Source organism: Manacus candei, unplaced genomic scaffold (genome assembly GCF_025592945.1).
Source record: "Manacus candei isolate 608988 ecotype Guabito, Panama unplaced genomic scaffold, ASM2559294v1 h1tg000014l, whole genome shotgun sequence".
Taxonomy (NCBI): Eukaryota; Metazoa; Chordata; class Aves; order Passeriformes; family Pipridae; genus Manacus; species Manacus candei.
The window spans coordinates 34,532,291-34,551,122 of NW_026138062.1; the positions used below are offsets into that span (position 1 = coordinate 34,532,291).

The 18,832-nt window shown below is 38.0% G+C and overlaps 1 protein-coding gene across 2 annotated transcripts in view; it reads right to left on the reverse strand.

The window, feature by feature from the left end:
• The window catches only part of CDK8 (cyclin dependent kinase 8), a 73,854-nt gene that overhangs the window by 43,251 nt on the left and 11,771 nt on the right, over positions 1 to 18,832 (reverse strand). For both annotated transcript variants that reach the window (XM_051779049.1, XM_051779048.1), the window contains exon 2: positions 6,383 to 6,458. In XM_051779049.1, coding sequence (XP_051635009.1) covers positions 6,383 to 6,458 — 76 coding nt within the window. The remainder of the gene's footprint in view (positions 1 to 6,382; positions 6,459 to 18,832) is intronic.

Here is an 18,832-nt window from a genome sequence, read left to right on the forward strand (position 1 = left end):
AATTCACTGTTGTGTTATCTTTGCTAGTTTAATGGCATAAATTCAAACTCTAATCATCATCTCATTCTTCAAAAAGATTCACATCAGTTTCACCAAAGGATCCGGCAACAAACATCATATATTAACAGTCATGCCATGGCCTTAAGATGGAAAAATGGGCAAACAAGGACTTGGAACAGAAAGCAGATTGCAGTTGATGCAGAAAGGCAATTTTCAGACTGGAAAGCGACGGACAAAGATTTAGTCATCCTGTAACAGATAAGATGCCAGTGGAATTACTGCTAAAGCAGATGAGTATAGGCAGTAGTGAGACATTACCTGAAACACTATGCATAATTCTGGCCAATTCAGGGAAGATTAATTCCAACTGCAACAGGGCAAAGAAAGATCAAGCCTATGCCCAGAGGAAGAGAGCGCCTTCAAGGCTCAAAGGAAACAAGCAAGGCTCAAGGTTCAAAGGAAACCAGCAAGCCAAGCCAAAATGCTTATAGCCTGCCAAAACAAAGCCAGAGAAGAAACAGTCTGTATCTCTCTTTAAAATGAAACCAGAAAAGCTATTCTAACTGACAATATTATCATAAAGGGGTATGAATTAGTCATGATTAATTTTGGCTTAAGATCTGAATAATATTTATAGAGTCACTACTACAATAAGACTTGGGAACTGCCTTCAGAGATTTTTCTTTTCCTTACACGTTTAACTTGTAGTTTGCTAAATTTTTGAAGGTACACTTTGCTCGTCTACAAGAACAGGAGCAGAATATGAGGACTCTGGAGATGTCACCCAGTTCTAAGCCACAAAAAAATCTGAAAAAGCCTTCAAATCATTATTCTTGGTTTCCTAACAAACACTGGAGCTCTACTCCAGTACTTTACATTTGTTATTTAAACAAAACCCCAAGTTTTATTACACAAGTTCTTAAATCCTAAGTTGCCTTAGCTGCTATCCAGTAGATTCAAGATCTGTTTGTTTCAATGTAAATATAATTTTACAGTTTCATACTCTCATGAGTCAGATATTCCACAATACTAAAAAAAGAACAGAATACCTGCTCAAAGTACATGCTGTTTTCCTTTCAGAAGTGTTCACATGAAAGCTTACAAAGGCAATGTAACAAAGTTATAATACTGCTCACTCTAAGAATTTATTATGAAGCTGACAATACATTTCTGAAGCTCCAGTTCTTCAGACAAAGCAAAAATTTCACATGGTTGTATATTTTATTTTTAAGTCCTAAATATGCAAAAAAGAAGCCTGACAACACAAAACATCAAGAGGAAAAAAAATGTATTTCTGTTTTTAACTCCCACCATTTCTAAAACAAATGAGTCCTATGTAATCTCACATGCACATCAATATTTATTAGCATCTCCTATGTCCAAACACATTCAGAGTGTTAGAAGAGGCATTATTAAAGATCCTCTGAAAGTAAGGAGATGGACAAAGAACCCTGATGAGGCAGACATTGGATGTCAAGCTTGGTCAAATTCTGCTGTTCACAGAAAACGTGATTCCTAAGGATTTCAATTAAAACATTTAATCACAATACCTTAATGTCTTTGTCTCACTGTCATAGAACTAAAAGTAATGCTACCCTCTCTTTACACAAAATCTCTCAAGAATATTGTTTGCAGCCCAGCAACACAGTTTGATAAAGTTATTGGGACAGTTTTTTGTTCTTTACCAAGGGAAAGTGTTGAAGAGTGAGAATCCTGGAGTCACCCAGTTTAGCTTCTGCCTTATGGAGTCTCTCTGGTTGCTGCAAGCTGCAGAATCCTTGGTCACCCTCAGACCTGCTCTGAAAGACCTCTTACACCCTTCTTCCAGCCCTTCCACTGGCAGAGGCAAAAGAGGTTTGATAATCATGTAAAGACATCCTCTTATCACCCAGGGCATAGAAACCCCAGTGCGTGGGGAGGACCAGTTCACCTCTAGAGTAGCCTCCTCTGCCAAGCTCAACTCAGCCAAGACCACTTATGAACAGCAGCTCCCTTCTCACCTTCTACAGGGCACAGGCCTGCTGCTCCAGCTCTGCCACTACCTCTATCACCTTCTAGCCCAGAAGCTGAAAGCCAAGGGGATGGAGCAGATGCAGAGATGAGCAGGTCTGCTGCAGAGGCTCTCCCTTTCCCGGGAGTTATGTTAAGCCACAGTGCAGCCAAAGGATAGTTCAACTCAGCTTGCTCACTCAATAGGAAACTAACAGAACTGCTCATCTTCCCCCCTTTGGTGAAGATGAACGTCCACAGTCTACAGTCACACTGTCACCAGATCCAACACAGAAGATACCACCTTTTGTGCTAACAGCCTGCATTTGTTACAACAGGAAACCATAAAATCCTATGAATGCCTCCAAGGCCCTGGCAGTCTCAAGGCCGTTTTAACTTGCACAAGCTGGATATGGTGTTTGACAGACACCACAGAGACAGGAGACAGCCAGAACATCACATTGTCCACCCCAGATCTGTCACATTCAGCATTTCCACAACTGAAAGTCTCTGCTACCATACCTTGCACTTCCTCTTTGGAGACAAGTCAAAACCTAATGGTATCATATAAAAAGACTACGTGTTTTATATGTTCCATATAAAACAGTTTTTCCAGGATATTTCTGTCAACCAGAACAGGCACCAAAAAACAAATCTGCATGGAAGACCAGTAAAAAGAAAAAACAAACAACTCCCCCACAGCTAAACAACAAAAAGGCAAACAAAATCCCAACCCAAGCAACTCTTCACTGATCGAACAAAGCAATATGCAAGCATATTGCAAACCTGCTAAAACTGAACGAAAAATGCTAATCAACACAAAAAAATGTCACTTGTTTGGTTCAAAACCTAAGACTCCTGTATAGGAAACTGCCCAAGCCAAAATCCTGAAGCTCCGTTTAAAGCCTGGTTAACTACTTCAGCATCCTACAGCCTTGAAGAATTCTCTTGCCTTGCGAACTGTGAAATAGCATTTGCTGCACTATTCCAGGTAGATAGGCTTTAATGACTTTCTTCGATGTGATTAAATCAGAAGATGAGGAATCAGTCATTTGGGCTTATATGTTTTGCATATTTTTATACAAATCTTCTCACCATTCTATCCCACCTAACACAAATTCTTGGCATGCTGAGCATGCAGTTTTTAGTGCCTGCTTAAATCCTCAGAAGTGAAATTGCAGATCACAAAACAGATACCCAGGATCCCAAGCACCACACAGACCTGCAGAGAAAAAGAAATGAGCAGCCAAATATGTGGTTAAGGTTCTGAAAGAGGCAAGATTCACAAATGTTTATCATGATGGATGAATGGGGAAAAGATTAAGGAAGAATATATAAGTCTTCAACTATCTTGATGTTAAACATACTGATTCAATTAGCACAGTAACTGTTAACTCCACCAGCAAGACAAAATAGTTTACATAAAATGATAGAAATAAGAGGTTGAGGGGGTTTATAATCAAGTAAGAGACTAGCTAGGTTCTTGAACATTAGGTCCAAGTTCTCATGCTGTAGAGAAGTACAGAAACGTACAAAGTCTTTCACATACGTATATATATTGAGTTCATACCATCACCAAGTCAGCTGTTTAAACTCAGGTCTCTGACCTAGTTCAAACTCTTCCCTACAAATGATGGAAGTCGATAATTATTTTATTTTTCTGAAGCTTTTACACTGTTCTTCATCTCAGGTGTCTGTATCAAACTGATGTCTTGAAAGAGTAAGTTATGGACATTTTTAAACATAAAAGTTATTCAATACTCCAAAACTGAAGCTGCATATACAAGACAAAAGCCATGGCAGAGCTGTAAAAACTAGAGTTCTACTGGGATTTATACCAAACTACACTCTTCCCAGATTTTCACAGCTCTCCGGAGAAACTGAAATGCATATAGCTCATATGCAAATGGAATCGTCCTAATTCCTCTTAATAGCACCATGCTCGTAAAATGCATTAATCAGGGTAGTCCAGAACACATTGTAACAAAGTCTGGCATGCAGCCTTGACTTTTTAAGTACAACAAAAATAATTTTATTAGTTAGATGTACAGATCACGTTAAGGTACAAATGTTAAATCTGTAGCATTTTCATACATAAACAGTATGATTATTATCCTCAATTTGATCCATCTCCATGTAAGGTTCATTTTGCTCCTTTTACAATATTAATTGATAGAAGGGGTGGGGGAAAAAAAATCTATTTAGCAAAACACCATGGAAAACACCACTGCGGGGGGGGGAAATCTCCTGTTCACTCCAAACAGCAACATCAAGAGAATGGCAAGAAAAATAGATTCAAGTCCAGGGTGAATTATTAATTCAACTGCAGGAAAATTCAACCACAGTATTAGGAGTTGCAATCCTGGAAGCACAACCAGAAACAAAGTCAACAACAGTTCAGTAAATGCTAATTCAGGTTTCTCTTTCTACCTCTATGCCTGCTTTTGGGCTCCACTCCCCTCTTTGCTCTCAATACCCGCTTTCTTGGCAACTTTGGTATGTTCAGCACATTTCCCTCCTTCCCTCACCTAACCCTGTTCCACGTGGGTCCTGTGTTGTACTGCTGTTCTCTTCAAAGAGCATATGCTGCAGCAGCTCAGAGAAAAGAAAAAGCCTTCCTGCTGCTCGCTCCTTTTCCATCAATACTGGTGACCTTGCTGCCCAAAGGGAATGAGCACACAACACTCCTCAAGCCAAACAATGAGGCCAAATTCTTCCTGACTGTCAGCCAAGTTAATGATTCTCTTAATAGACAAAGTAAGCTAGGGTCCTATCTAGAGCAGAGACACCTCCCCCTAACATCAGTCAGGCTTCTCCTGCCAAATTTTAGCAGAACAAACTCTTCAAATCTTTTTAGGTAAATCACTGCAGAAAGACAAAAAATTATCCCAAATTCCTCTGAAATGGTAGCTGGCATTTCCTAAAGGTATTCAGTCAGTCACAACATTTGGAAAATTTCCACCAAAACAGTTGAAATCGGCAAAATTTAAGACCCTGTTTTCAGTTCATTTAGTTCAGAGTGAATGTCTACAACAGCAGAAGACTCAGCTTTCATCACTGGACAGAAAGAGTATCTCCTGAAGAACAGTCTTTGTGCATCGTTTCTTTCACCTCATTCAGTTCAAGGACTAATGTTTTTGATATCACAAAGTCAACTGGAATTTGACAAAGTGGGAAAGCCCGGTACTAACTTCAGTCAAGAAAATGAAATTAGAGTAAAGTTTTATACTCTTGAGGAATACGGACTGAAAATAAACTATACCCTTCCCACACAGCCCCTGATATTACATGCATTTCCTTTTAGTATGCAATTTCACTTGAAACATTTCAATAACAATAAACTCAAGCAGCAGTAAAACATAAGAATATAAAACAGTTCAGAATACTGGTTTTACCAGTATTGCTTTGGAAGCTTGCTGCAAACCATAACTACATCACACTATTCACCAGTTTCTAATAACATGAAATATACAAATACAAACCTGAAAAACTGAATGAAATGTTTAAATAATATTCATGGTTGTATCACAGCCTCTGAGACAATTTCAGTTTAGTTTGAAGTCTTTGCTTAAATAGAAGTTTAAATGTTTTAATCATTGTAAGCCAATAGGAACTAATCTCTTCAGGAAATGAAGTACTAATGCAAAAACTCAGATCAAATGTGTAATTTAAGTCACTAACTCCAATCATGTTTTTAAAGCACTTGTAATGGGTTTGTTACCCTCCCTGGGAAGGAAAAGGAACTAGACAGACCACCTGATTCATATCATGCCAATAAGGTATTCCATACCATGTTACGTCAGCTCAGATATAAAAGAGACGAGAAGGCAGCAAGGCTCTCTTCTCTTCCAGGTAGCTGCGTGGAATAGTCGGGCCATTTCTTCAGAGGAGGAGAGTGTTCTCGTGGGGAAGTAGTCTTTATTGTTAGTTCTTCTCTGTGTGTATAGTGTTTATAGTTTTTTTCCTCTTTGTGTAAATATTAAACCACCTTTCTTAGCAGCTTTGGTTTCATAGTTTTTTGTGGTGGTTTTTTTTTTTTTTTTTTTTTGTTTTTTACTTTTCCCTCTTTCCTCCTTCCCTCCCCTCCAGGGGGAGGTTGGGCACAGGTCCGGTGGATACCTGGCATTCAGCCAAGGTAAACAATAACACCACTGCATTTAAATATGGTTTGCCCCAAGGCAGGCAGTAAATTGTAACTTAAAAACCCCGTCCTTTTTAGACAGCAAACATAACAGGTACCTAAAATCTTCCATGACGTTTGTACTTACTTTATACCTCTATGATAAAGACATAGTACCCATAGTAGAATAACATGATTCAGCAAACAAAACTCAGCATGCATCCAAGTCAACACTTTCAATAAGTCTGGCTAGTAGAAAGAACTGTTACTTACTGCTATTTCTCTGCATGCAGACATAGAAATTCCAGTACCTTCTATCTGCTTTAAAGCGTAATCTTTATCATCTTTCCTGTGAAAGAGAAAAAGAAGGGTTTTTTTAAAAAAATTGCACCGTGAATTCTAAATGAGCTCTTCAACACCATTCAGAGGACAGCTTTTAATTAATACAAATTCTGCATCTTATTTTCTTTTGATTATTTACTAGTTTAATGTCTGGATATCAAGCTAAACCTTAACTACCACACTACCTTGATAAAGCTAAAATATGTCTGCTCTCATTACACTGAGATGATTTTAAAACCTCTGTTTTAAATACAATGATTAACGTTTCTTCCATTCCTTCCTTATTAAAAAGAAAACAAAGCAAGCAATTAGCACGCACTAGAAATAAGCCTAGCTAGGGTCATATCTCACATAAATTTATTACTCTGGAACACAGTAAATTTCCCCATATTTTAATGAATTCTTGAGTAGCCCAGAACTAATGTCACATTAAAACATCTTTTTTTTCTCCTACCAAAATGTGCCTGAAAATTTTATCACTATCAGGCTAATAAAATTACTAAGATTGATTAAAAAAAACACCAGATATTTGCGCACTCTGAAGAATCCAGAAGTGGGTTCCAGTGGAAGGCGTCCCTGTTCATGGCAGGGGGGCTGGAACTAAAAGACCTTGAAGGTGCCTTCCAACCCAAACCATTCTACAGTTCTATAAAATGCTTATTCAGCTTTAAACATATATAACACATAAACAAACCACCATCACCTCCTTGTACTTGAACCAGTATGTACCTTACAGTCACTTATTTAAAACGTAAGCCTATTAGTAACTCCAGCCACCAAAAGCAAAATGGAGAAGAGATACACTGCAGCAAAAGAAGATACTGAACTCTTGCCCATTCTCAGCCTCAAAGACTCAAAACTTTTAAGAGATGGAATGCTTGTCCTTCCCACTTGTGGGCTGGTATCCACAGCACCCCTGGGGGGCATGACACTTAACAGTACTGCCTTCAATATTTGGAACACTAGTATAGCTTCGAATCTCTAGGTTACATAAGAAAACATATTAATTTTTAATGAATCCAGCTTTCAGAGCTGTGAAGAGTCATCCTAAAAAAATGCAACTCAAATATTTGAAAGGCAAATAAAACCAAACTGTAGCTAAGCATTGAAAACATATACACTTGTTTCCTGCAGCTCTTGATAACTATTTGCAAGGCTTTGAATTGCTTTCTTCCTTCCCGAAACACATGCCTTCCCCTATTCATCACTACCTAGGGAAGAGCAAAGAAGTGAAAAATGAATGGACAAAATCTGAACACAGCTCATTAAAAGAAAGAACAGAACAGCAAATGGATAAAAGCAGATTTCAGCAAGAGGCCAATTACATGGATGCAGCAAGATAACAGATAAGAAAATACACAAGATCTGACACAAACATGAAAAAAAGTAGGTAAGACAATGACAGGGGGCAATAAAAAGCTTGCATATAATAAAACCTGAAATTTGCCAGTCTAGAAGAGAAAGAGCCAATGCTGAGCACAAACACATACGTGGCCAAAACAAGGTGTTATACAATCTCTTAGTTCTCACGTTAAGAGGAAAACAAGTTGTATGAAGCCCAAAAGCAAGAAGCCATTATGGTATTAAGCACATAATTGAACTGTGCAACTCATGATGACAGAATATTACAGGGATCAAAAGCACAAACAGACAGAAGATTAAATTACACAAATTTGCAGCTACTACTCCATGAGCAGCTACTGAACATAATCCCAATCTGCACAGAGATTTCCTACACTGCTCACAGAAAAAGACAGGAAAATTTTCTCAGCTAAAAATTGTTTTACCCTCTGCCTTAAGATACCAAAGGCTTGCAGCTGTTACTGGACAAGTGTGAAGCAAAATGGATTGGACTACAAGTTATTCTCATTGCCCTATGTGCTCATCTACTTAGTTTTGAGGTGTTTGGAGAGATCTCTTTTTCATGAACAGTGCTACCACACAGCTGCTACTGTTACACACATTACCACTGACTGACTAGGGAGCAAAACTGGTCAGACTAAAGGTTATTCTCATTGTCCTATTGCTTATCTGCTTAGATTTCAAGGTATTTGAAGGAGAACTCAGTATAATAAGAAGTACTACAATGTAACTGGTGATATTACAAGCATTTCTGGTAGCACTGTCTACAACGAAGCCTGACATACATTTAAGACAGTACAACTATTTTTAATTGGTCAAATTTTTAACAAATTAAATATGGACTAAAATTTTCCATATCAGATGGTAGACCCTCTCTGGAAATTTTTAGAAAAAAAAACCTCAGCTGTTTCCTAGAAAAAAACTGGAAAAAGACACTTTCAGTTGTGTTTGTTAACTCTCACAATCAGTGCTTTAATGCTGAAATATGACATGGTGGCTTAAAAACATAGCATTTGGTCTTCTCAAAGCAATGGATGAGTATGAAGTCTTTGAAAATTATTTTTCTCACATTAAAAGCCAGTTAAAGAGCTGAGATCCAGAGCTCCAATGCCCAACTTTGCTTTGCCCTTACAGTGACCCAGGGCTGTGGGGAATGAACTGCTTGCTCCTTTGCTCTGCCCAGGTTCTGCATGTGGAAACCCAAAACAAGTGGCCTCTGCCCTGTCCTCCATCTATCCAAGTAGTCTATAGGAAATATAAGCACGGTGAAAAGAAGGAAAATAAATTACAGTTTAGGGATAAAGTCCATTTTTAGCCCCACAGTACTCTCTCCTCCAAAATGCGAACAAAATAACCAAAGACTTCCAAGACTTAAATTCTCTGAATTGTTCTGACACAGTTGAGATACAAAGTAATAAACCAATTTCCAAACCTCTCTAAAATCTGTTCTACTCGGAGGCTGCTAACACACCACGGTTACCCATTACACCACTAGTACCAGCTTCTCTATTTACAAAAGCAGGAAAATCCTACTTCTACCTTTGAGTCAAGTGAGATTTTCTTTATAAAAACCTAGTGTAATTCTTTGTGAGCCAAGGGAACTGGGAAAGTGGCTTTTAAAGGGAGTGATGAGTGTTTACAAAAGTGTTAGGAAGCCAAAAGAAAGGTCAAACACGAGGACCAAGCTCCTTTTACAAAACTCAAAAATATTTTGCCAAGTTTGTTTAGAATCATAACAGCAGCCCAAATGGCTTCCCCAAGATTTTGGATAAGAGTAATTTCCTCCTCTGAAGATAAAGAGAGATGTTTGAAGATAAAGAGAGGTTTGATGAAAAAAAAAAAAAAAAAAAAAAACAGAAAAAAGTAAGAAATAAGGGAAAAAAAGGGGGGGAACAAAAGCCCTGTTTATAAACAACTTCCACAGCTAACTGTAACACTGTAGCAGCTTGCATTTTAAGGGCCCCGCACCATAAAAAGAGTAGGTGTTGCTCTTACAGCTTGAATAAAAAAATTGCCATCTTTAAGAGAATTAAGTTTTTATTATAACATTGCTTCAAAACATTATTTTTTTTAAGTTCTAGTAAATTCAGAAGTACGAGAGCACCATAAGAAACATTCAGTCTCCGAAAAAATAAAAATCAAAAGGAACAGGAAGAGACACCTGCTGAATGTGAGCATGTTGCAAAGCTTTAGTATTAAAAAGTCTGGTATTTCAAAGCCTAATTTAGAAGGATACTTTAAGCACAAATATGTTCAGCAAGTGTGAGAAAATATCCCGCAGATGGAAAAAAAAAGAGACCTATGACATAAAAGGCAGATTAAAAAAATTCTGTTATTTCATCTCACATATCATAAATTTTGTATAAATGTGTTGACACAATACTACAAAATATCCTTCATTTGCATCATTAGAACAGTTTAAAATTCAATTCAGTAATAAATATAGCAGAATAAAGTACCAAAGCCTTAAAATCGGTGATAATCATTCTAAATTTACATTACGGTTAAAAATCTCAAATTCAAAATTAACTGGTCAATGTAGGAATAGTCTTGTCCTCATAAAGAAGGAAATGTAAAACTTGGTTGCAATTAAACATTTGAGGGAAACAAGCTTTACAGTTTTCAACTACCACAGGGAACCGCAGCATCTCTTCCATGGAAAACTCTAAGCAATCTTTTAATTGTTTGTATCTCTTAATCCCTAAAGAATAAGAAACCTGATAATGAAAAGATAAGCCTACCAATAAAACATGTGGGGGATTTTTAAATTTCTCTATGTTAAAATACAAAAATCAAACATAATGGCAAGTTATAACATTTAGGAGACTTGGCATTTTTACTTTGCGGCATCATTCCCTGCCTCTTCCCCCACGTCACAGCAGTGGTATTTTTTCGTTTTCTTTTTCAATAAATGAAAACCACCCTAGACATACAAGACAGGAAGTGAAGTCTACAGGAAGCAGTAATTCAGTTCTTGGGAAGCATATGAATACACAAATGCAGTTTTTGAAGAGAAAATATTTTATAAATTTATACTGAATGCCAATATTATAATCACAGCAAACATTTAAACACCCACCAAAACAATACGTAATTTTCTAGAAAGCACAGCAAGATGAGGGCAAACTGGTACCCATTCAAATGATGACTTGCAAGAATAGAATTATCTGTTTTCTCTTCCAATACCACATTCATGGCACCAAATAATCTTGCCAGAATAAAATACTTATACCAGGAATTCTATTGCATTTTGTACCTACTACCAACCCAGAAAATAAGTGTGTTGGAGAATCAAGTGACAAAGGACAGAAGAGAGGCTGAGGTTTTCAATGATTTTTTGGTACTGGTTTTCACGTCACATTACACTTTCACAACTACACATTCCCAAGGCTAGTGGCACAGTCCTGGTGAAAAGAAGTAGAGGAAAACCAAATTAGGGACATCAACAAATTGGACAGACACAAGACCAGGGGGGCTGCATTCAAGGGTGCTCAACGGAGCTGGCAAATGTCACTGCAAAGCCACTCTGTCATCTGCAAAAGGTCATGGTGCTCAATGGCACATTCCTGAAGATTAGAAAAGGGCAAATATCAGGACCCTCTGAGAAAGGAAAAAAGGTTCAGTGATATTATAGGCCAATCAGCCTAACCTCAGTCCATGGAAAGGTTATGCAGCAAATCCTCCTGGGAAGCTATTTTCAGGCCCATGAAGGAAAATAAATGAGTGGGAACAGCTGGCAAGGATTTTCCAGGGTAAGCTGTGTCTGGTCAACCTGAGTGTCCCATACAGCGAGAGGACTAGCTCTAGGGACAGTGAAAAAGCACTGGATGTTACCTCCACCTTAGCAAAGCTTGTGACATGATCTCATCTTACACTCGGACAAATTAGAGAGCCTAGACAGCATGTGGCTGCGTAGGGTTGAGCTGCTGGGCTTAAACCCCAACAAGCACATCCAAGATATACTGCCTTTATAACTAAATAATACAGTAAGTATTAAATTTACTGGGCTTTATTGACACAATCCAACCGGCTGAGACCGAAAAAAGCTTCAAATTGTAAAAACATTTAAATGCATGAAACCCAGCAGTTATCATTGCATACATTTCAATGTACAAAGCTGAACAGGTATAACTACAGAATGAGATGTAACAGTTCTGTGAGGATAGAGGGTAACAGTCAAATAGCAAAAATTATGTGCATCACCAAAAAATAAATCATACAGGAAAACAGCTTGGTACAAAGGCTGAGAAATTGCATTATAAGCACCTGACTTCCCAGAAAGCACATTTAGGTCAAAACTTTTGTCAAACTAATTAGCACACACAGTAGGTCTCATCACTGATCCTGTACCTCCAGGTAAAATAAAGACCAAAACCTTACAAATCATTCTCTCAAAAAAATCTGAGCTAACAGCGATGAAATGATAACCACTTCCACTGTTTGTAATTTCCTTTTTTCAAAACCTGCTGGGTTTCATATATTTAAATGTGTTGAAATTGTGTTGATAAAAAGAACTGAAAACTACCAATGAAGTTTTGCACAATGGCTTGCTTTGGTTTGCTGCTGAAAGAATCCCATCTTCATCCACACACACTCCTGTCCTTTGCGCTAGAACTCAGGTACTCATTTTCCAATGGAGATGAGCTTATTCAGGGAGTGGAAATACATATTTCCAAGTTTTTCTTTGGTAGACTTTTCTGCCCCATTAGTAAGCTGAAGTGGCCTTCTGACTGCTCAGATGAGCACTGGAGTTACCTAAAGGTATAAAGCAGACCTAGCAAAGTACAGCAGTTTCTGGTCACATTTAAGCTGAAGTTTGGTTACCTTCTAACCACTACTTTCTTTCCACGTCAGCTTGATGCAATACACTCACCTTTGCCAGAAAGCTGCAGCTAAGTGCGACACCCCTTGCAGAAGTAATTCTGGAAACTGGAAAAACTCACTACAGCTAAAGCAGTAAACTTTTTCAAAATATGGACACAATATAAACTAGAATTATGTTCTTTCCTTATAGCTGTTTGAGGGGGGACTTGAAAGTTATTTTACCTTTACTGATGCTCTAAGCATACAACATAAAATTTGATTATTCTAAAGACAATTAATTTTCCAAGGGTCACTTGTGGGTTTTGTTTCGTGACCACATTTCAGTTAAAATAAGTTGGATGAAACAAAACCAGAAGACAAATATGAGCTCAAATTACTGTTTCTTCATTTGACTGCACTTAGAAACATTTTGAAAAATGTGGTAGTCCTATAACATGCATTAAGCCAACAGAAAATAGGTTAACATTATCTTCTCTATTATAAACTGTGCACCACACAACCAAAGCATGACTATTTTTAAAAGTTCAGATTTATTCAAGCCCAGAGTATTTAAATGTATTTACAACCAGATTAAAGTTTATCCCATCATAAATTCCAGCTTGTTCCTTTCAAGGAAAAAATCTGCCAAAAATCAGATAAAATCACAGATTCTGTCATGAAAGCCTCTTACGTATTAATATATGAGAAAGGATCATGAATAATACAATCCACTCAGAAAATCTGAGAGTCTGAACTACTTTGTCAAGCATTTCAGCTAAAAACAGTAGTTTACAACTGTTCTTCTCTCCTCTACAAAGTTACCTGCAAAGAGGTGATGAGAATAAAGGAATACCTCTTTCCTGGAAGAGGTGTGCAGAGAAGAGAATGAATTGCAGCTGGTACGAGTTAATCTGCACATGAGGATAAATTCAGTTCATAAAATAGTGCGACTTCTTATATATTTGCACTTGCCACTAAGAGCAGCACCTCCCACCAGCCAGCATCGGTATGTGCTTTAGTGTCACATACTCACAACAGTGCTCACTCCCAAAGGGGAGATTCAGATTGCTTCCATATTTCTGCAGTAATAAATGCTATTTACTTCTCCAACTTCAAAGATGAGATTCATGAAGAATAAAAAATGCTTGGAAGTGTGTTAAAAATAATAGTAATCGTCTGTCTAGAATCAGCTAGAGCTGGATGGAGCCTCCAAATAATAAAGCATCCCTGCTAAACTTGCATGTTGCAGAAACTTCATATTTAATTTTAATTACCCCACTGATCTCTTCTTTCCCTTATTTTCTTCCAGAGAAGTAACAAAACTATATTACCATCTTAATGCTAGGCAGCAAATATCTTCCACTTTTGTCAATAAATTCTACCTGAATTAAAATTTAACTTTAAGAAGGTCTAATAGAAAGAGTTATATGTAAATACTAAACAACTCAGCAGAAGAAAAAATTTAAAGATTTATCTTTAAGGCAACATTTAAATAAATTTGCATGGTTGAGGTTGGGGCTTTTTCCCTTTTCAAGACAGGTACACAATACACAGAAAAAGGAGAGAGGCAAAAGACAGCATATTAGGAAGCAGGGAAAAAAAGCCAGTTTGTGCTCTTGCTTATTGCTATAAGCCTCCCTCCCCACCCCCCCAATATAGCTTATCCTGAAAGAAAAGTAATGCTTCAGAATGGCAAAGTCTTGTGAACAGTTTAATATGCAATTTTTATAAACTGTGTGCTTTAAGAAAAAGAAAAAATTTTTAAAATTATTAAAGTGCATAAGGTACACAGTTTGTGCATGAAGCCTATTTTATGGACTTGGATGTAATTTTACAAGATGTCATGTGAAAATAAAAACCCATATTACTCACCAAAACACTAACACAAAGAAATTCTTGCAGGGGGAAAATGCACTAACAGAACTGAATTTATTAAGGGTCTAGCTAAGGCATCCATACCTTTTCCATTCCCAAAATACTTAAAAGACATGGCAAGACTGCTGGGCCAGAACGGCATCATTATTCTTATCAGATAGCAAGGCTTCTGCTGAGAATATTTTCTACTTCAAAATAAATCCTTCAATAATCAGAGCTTTCAATGGGTAAAGAAAAGGTAATTTCCACAGCTGGAGGAAAAACCATCAACAGCAAGCTAATAAACACTAGGGCTTCTGAGAGAGCTGATGTGGTGAATGTCAATTACTGATTCACTTTTTCCCTTTTGTTCTTAGATTTTTTTTTAAAATAACACTTTTCACCACAACAGGTAGTTTGGCAAGAAGTTCAAAGTAACCAAGTAAATTCAACGATGCACAGTACATGTGGTTCTTCTGATCTAAGAATTTGCTGCTGTCAAAAGGAAGGCTTTTTTTGACATCTCTGGCCTGCTGCTGCAGAAAAATCCTCTCCCTTATGGCAGCTCTGATCTGTGCCACACTCTATGATATGATTCACCTCCTGCACTTTCCAAAAAGTCATCCACTCCTAAAAAAGAAGTTAACTAATGTTAATTAAGTTGATTAATGTGAGTTAACTAATTCTGTCAGTTTACACCAGGGCGATGAGTATCAAAACCAGCACTAATAAACTATGTGGTAAGAGCAAAAGGCAACAAAGGAATGAGTAGAAGAGAGAGACAGAGAGGGAGCAGAAAAAGCAAGATGCCACTTGCTTCACCCCCTGCTTTCTGATGGTGGTGAAACCACAAGGAGTTCAACTAGCCATAATTCAAAAAAATTGAAAAACATACCAAGCCAATCTCGACCCTAGCCCTGCAATTAACTCCGGCACAAAAGTTCCACAGAGAAGAGAATCCCTGGGATTTGATTACTTTTTCCTCCTTTCTCCCACAAAACTGTAATTTGACAGCCAGCCTAAAACTTAAGTTTTAAACCATGCAATTATGAAGATCATGCCCATGAGACTAGTTGACAGGCAGCAAACCCATACTCCAGACTCAAAGCTCCATGCTGCTTTATTAAAGGTCGTGGTAGTTTTAGCAGTACTTTCATAGGAAGCAAAACAAGAGGTGCCAATGCAAATTGTCTCTAAAGGAAAAGATTGCTGTATTTCATCTGCACTTTCCTCCTGCTCTCAGATTGTTCTTAAGTCATCTCAGTATTTCTACCACTTCAGAAACCAGAAGTTGCATAAAGAGGGTACAGCCTTTCAAACCATCTGTTTTGAAAAGGAAACAACAAACTGGGCTAAAGCACTCAGCTAAACTGAAGAAAATCATAATTTCATTAGTTAACTTCTATTTTTGGTCCATTTTTCTTCAGTAGTCAAATCTGTGAGATTATTTGGTTTACATGGAAGAAGTTACATATTTTTTGCTTTAAAAAACTTCCGTGATGAGAAGCTTTTTAGTCACAACTTTGCCTAGGAGCTACAGGTTCATATATTATATTTTCTTATTTAATAGCCCTTAATGGATTTTTCTATCTTCTCAATGACACTTGTGATTTTAGAGGCTTTCCCTGTCCCTCGCTCTCACAAAGAAGAGTCCTCTAAGGGAATAACTGAAGTTTTCATACAGACACCACTCAACATTTCTTAGTATTGTTGTTGGTCCTCCTTAGGTCTATTATACTCTGCCTGGGATGAAGGGATTAAAAGCGCCTACAGTACTGAAAATAAGACTTACAGCAACAGTGACACTGTGCTTTGTGCTCCACTCCATTGCTAGTAAGTCCTGTGATTCTCTCAGCTTTTTAGCAATTACATGTACTGAACTGGCACTTTCACTAAACTTTCATTATGAACTCCACAATCTTTTTCTTAAAAAGATTACTTTTTCTTAAAAAGTAAAAAACTCAGAGACTACAGTTGTGTGCATATAAAGAAAGGACTATTTTCCCAAATCCCTCCACATGGGGTATGACATGTTATTGGAGGAAGACTTTGTGATCAATATCATGAGGACCAAGCCTTCATGATCAGTCCTTGCCTTCACTATCCCAAGTAACACTCACTCATCAGCAAAGCTGCTTCCCAACAAGTGATTTCCAAACAAAACTTTTGAGCAGCATAGATTCCTGAGAGATACCACTAATGACCTCTCACCATTAATTCACATCTCTAGCTTCTCCATCCAGAGGAGGACTGCCTCTAAGTTCAGCTTAAGTCTTTGGTAGCTGATTTAACAGAATGTCTTCTGGAAATCTAGCTAGATTACATCAACTGCATTGCCCTAACCTCCACTGGTGGATATTAATAGACTTATAAAGTGTTGAATGTGTTTTTTAAGGCTGTTGTCTCTTCATCTCAGCGCTTTTCATGTGTCCACTATCTCTGCTCTTGGTTCACCTTACCAGTTAGTAGTTTTCACTCTCCCAAAAAGTCCTTTTAAAAGCTGATCTCACCACTGCCCCTTTCCAGTCTTTCCTAACTGGGTCAATTTAAAGCACACGGTTATGCTTTCTGGTTAGAAGTTTGCTCCTTCAGATGTGCAAACACATCTCACCTTGACAACTGACTGCTCTTCAGTTTATTCAAACAGGCCTTTTCCCAAACCCTGCAGTTTGAGTCAGATCCCCCAATGAATGCCTTCACCTCCAGTCTTTTAAGTTCTTTCACAATGCATGGACAAAGTAACAGCTTTTCTCTTGCTGTCCTTTCATCTTCTATAAACACTCCTTTTATCGCTCAGTGATGCCTTGATTCTACAGATAGCACTGCAGGACTGACGTATCAGAAAAGACGGAGGGAAAAAAAATATTAATTTCATGCTATTCTCAAGTACTGTCTCAAGGTGGAGGGAGCTTCCGCATGTTTTTGAGGGCTGGGGTAGAAGGGGGTTGCCAAGGAGGTTCTCATATTACAGTTTTACACTTAGCCTACAATCACTTACCTTCTATTTCTTTATTCATCATTCATATTCATTTTTCAGAGAACATATCCTCACTCCCAGGGGCTTCCTTTATTTTAAGATTTCAGCATGTCAGATTTTTTTAATTGATGTGTTTACAGTGCATACTCACTCACTCACTAAGCCCAGCAAAGCTTCAGAAGTGATTCCCAGGCTGTTTGCAACATTTCACCTTCTTGGCTCTTTTTCAGCTTTAAGAGGCCACCTCCTCCTATCATCACCTCCCTTATTTTCTAACCAAAGTGGTACTTCAAGCAAATTTTTTAACCTTGTATAGATTCAGGATCCTTCAGCAGCAAAGAACAAACCATGTTTGTCACCCACAGTCCTCAGTAATACCCTTTTGAATCTGCTCTTTCATCCTGCTGTAAGCCAAGTCCCAAGTCGATTCTCCCTCTGTGCGTGCCTTGACTAGCTGTTTCACTAACTACTCACTACCACAAAGTTTTGTCTTGGCATCCCTCCCTGACAGAAAGCACCCACCTAAATGAAATGAGGCTAACGAGTTGTTCATTGATGTATTTTCTGCTTTGTAGCCTTGCTGATCTGCTGATCCGACACAGCACAGGCAAACTAATCAGGCAGATGTAAATGCAGTCTTAATGATATTTCCTCCTTACATTTTACACACAGAGCTTTCCATGTTGCAATAGCTAGTCTTTTTTTTGAGTCTTTTGGTATTTGACACTCATCTGGCAGAGTCACATAAGCTCCCAGTTGAGCTTTTATAAAATCGAACCAACATAACAGTGAATGGCACTGTTAGCACATTTACTTGTGAAGGGTTGTTTTGTTCAACCCTGCTTAAACAGGATTGAAGTTCACCCAAAAGGAAATGAGAGATTTTGAATGCCAAGCTGTTCAAGTCCAAAAAGTTAGATAAGATTCAAATTACACTCAGGGACAAATTTGCTGCCTTGCTGTCTTGAAGTTCACCTAGGTAAAGTTTGCCCCAGTAGCTTTTGTTGAGCTCCATATCTTGGCACAGTAGTTCCGTGAGAACAGCAGAGCTGATGAAACCTGACTTTCCAAGGCTTCATTGTGGGATTATCCATTATCTGAATGCAAGCTGTAATTGGAAGTACACCTGCAGCTAAGGCGCCCAGCTCACAGGGTAAGGCTATGCCTCTCACAGAAAACACATCATGGCCAGAAACACAAAGTGGAATCAAGGGATTGCTGCAACTCAGATCCTTTTGTATTCCAGGTTCTCAGCTGCATGTATTATTCACACAGATAGTAATAAATTGAGTCTTCTTTTTTAGAGCAACTCTCAAGTGTCCTTTATTCAAATGTCAACATCTTGTATGCAAGGTGTTACAAGCACACATCAGAGAGCTTTCCCA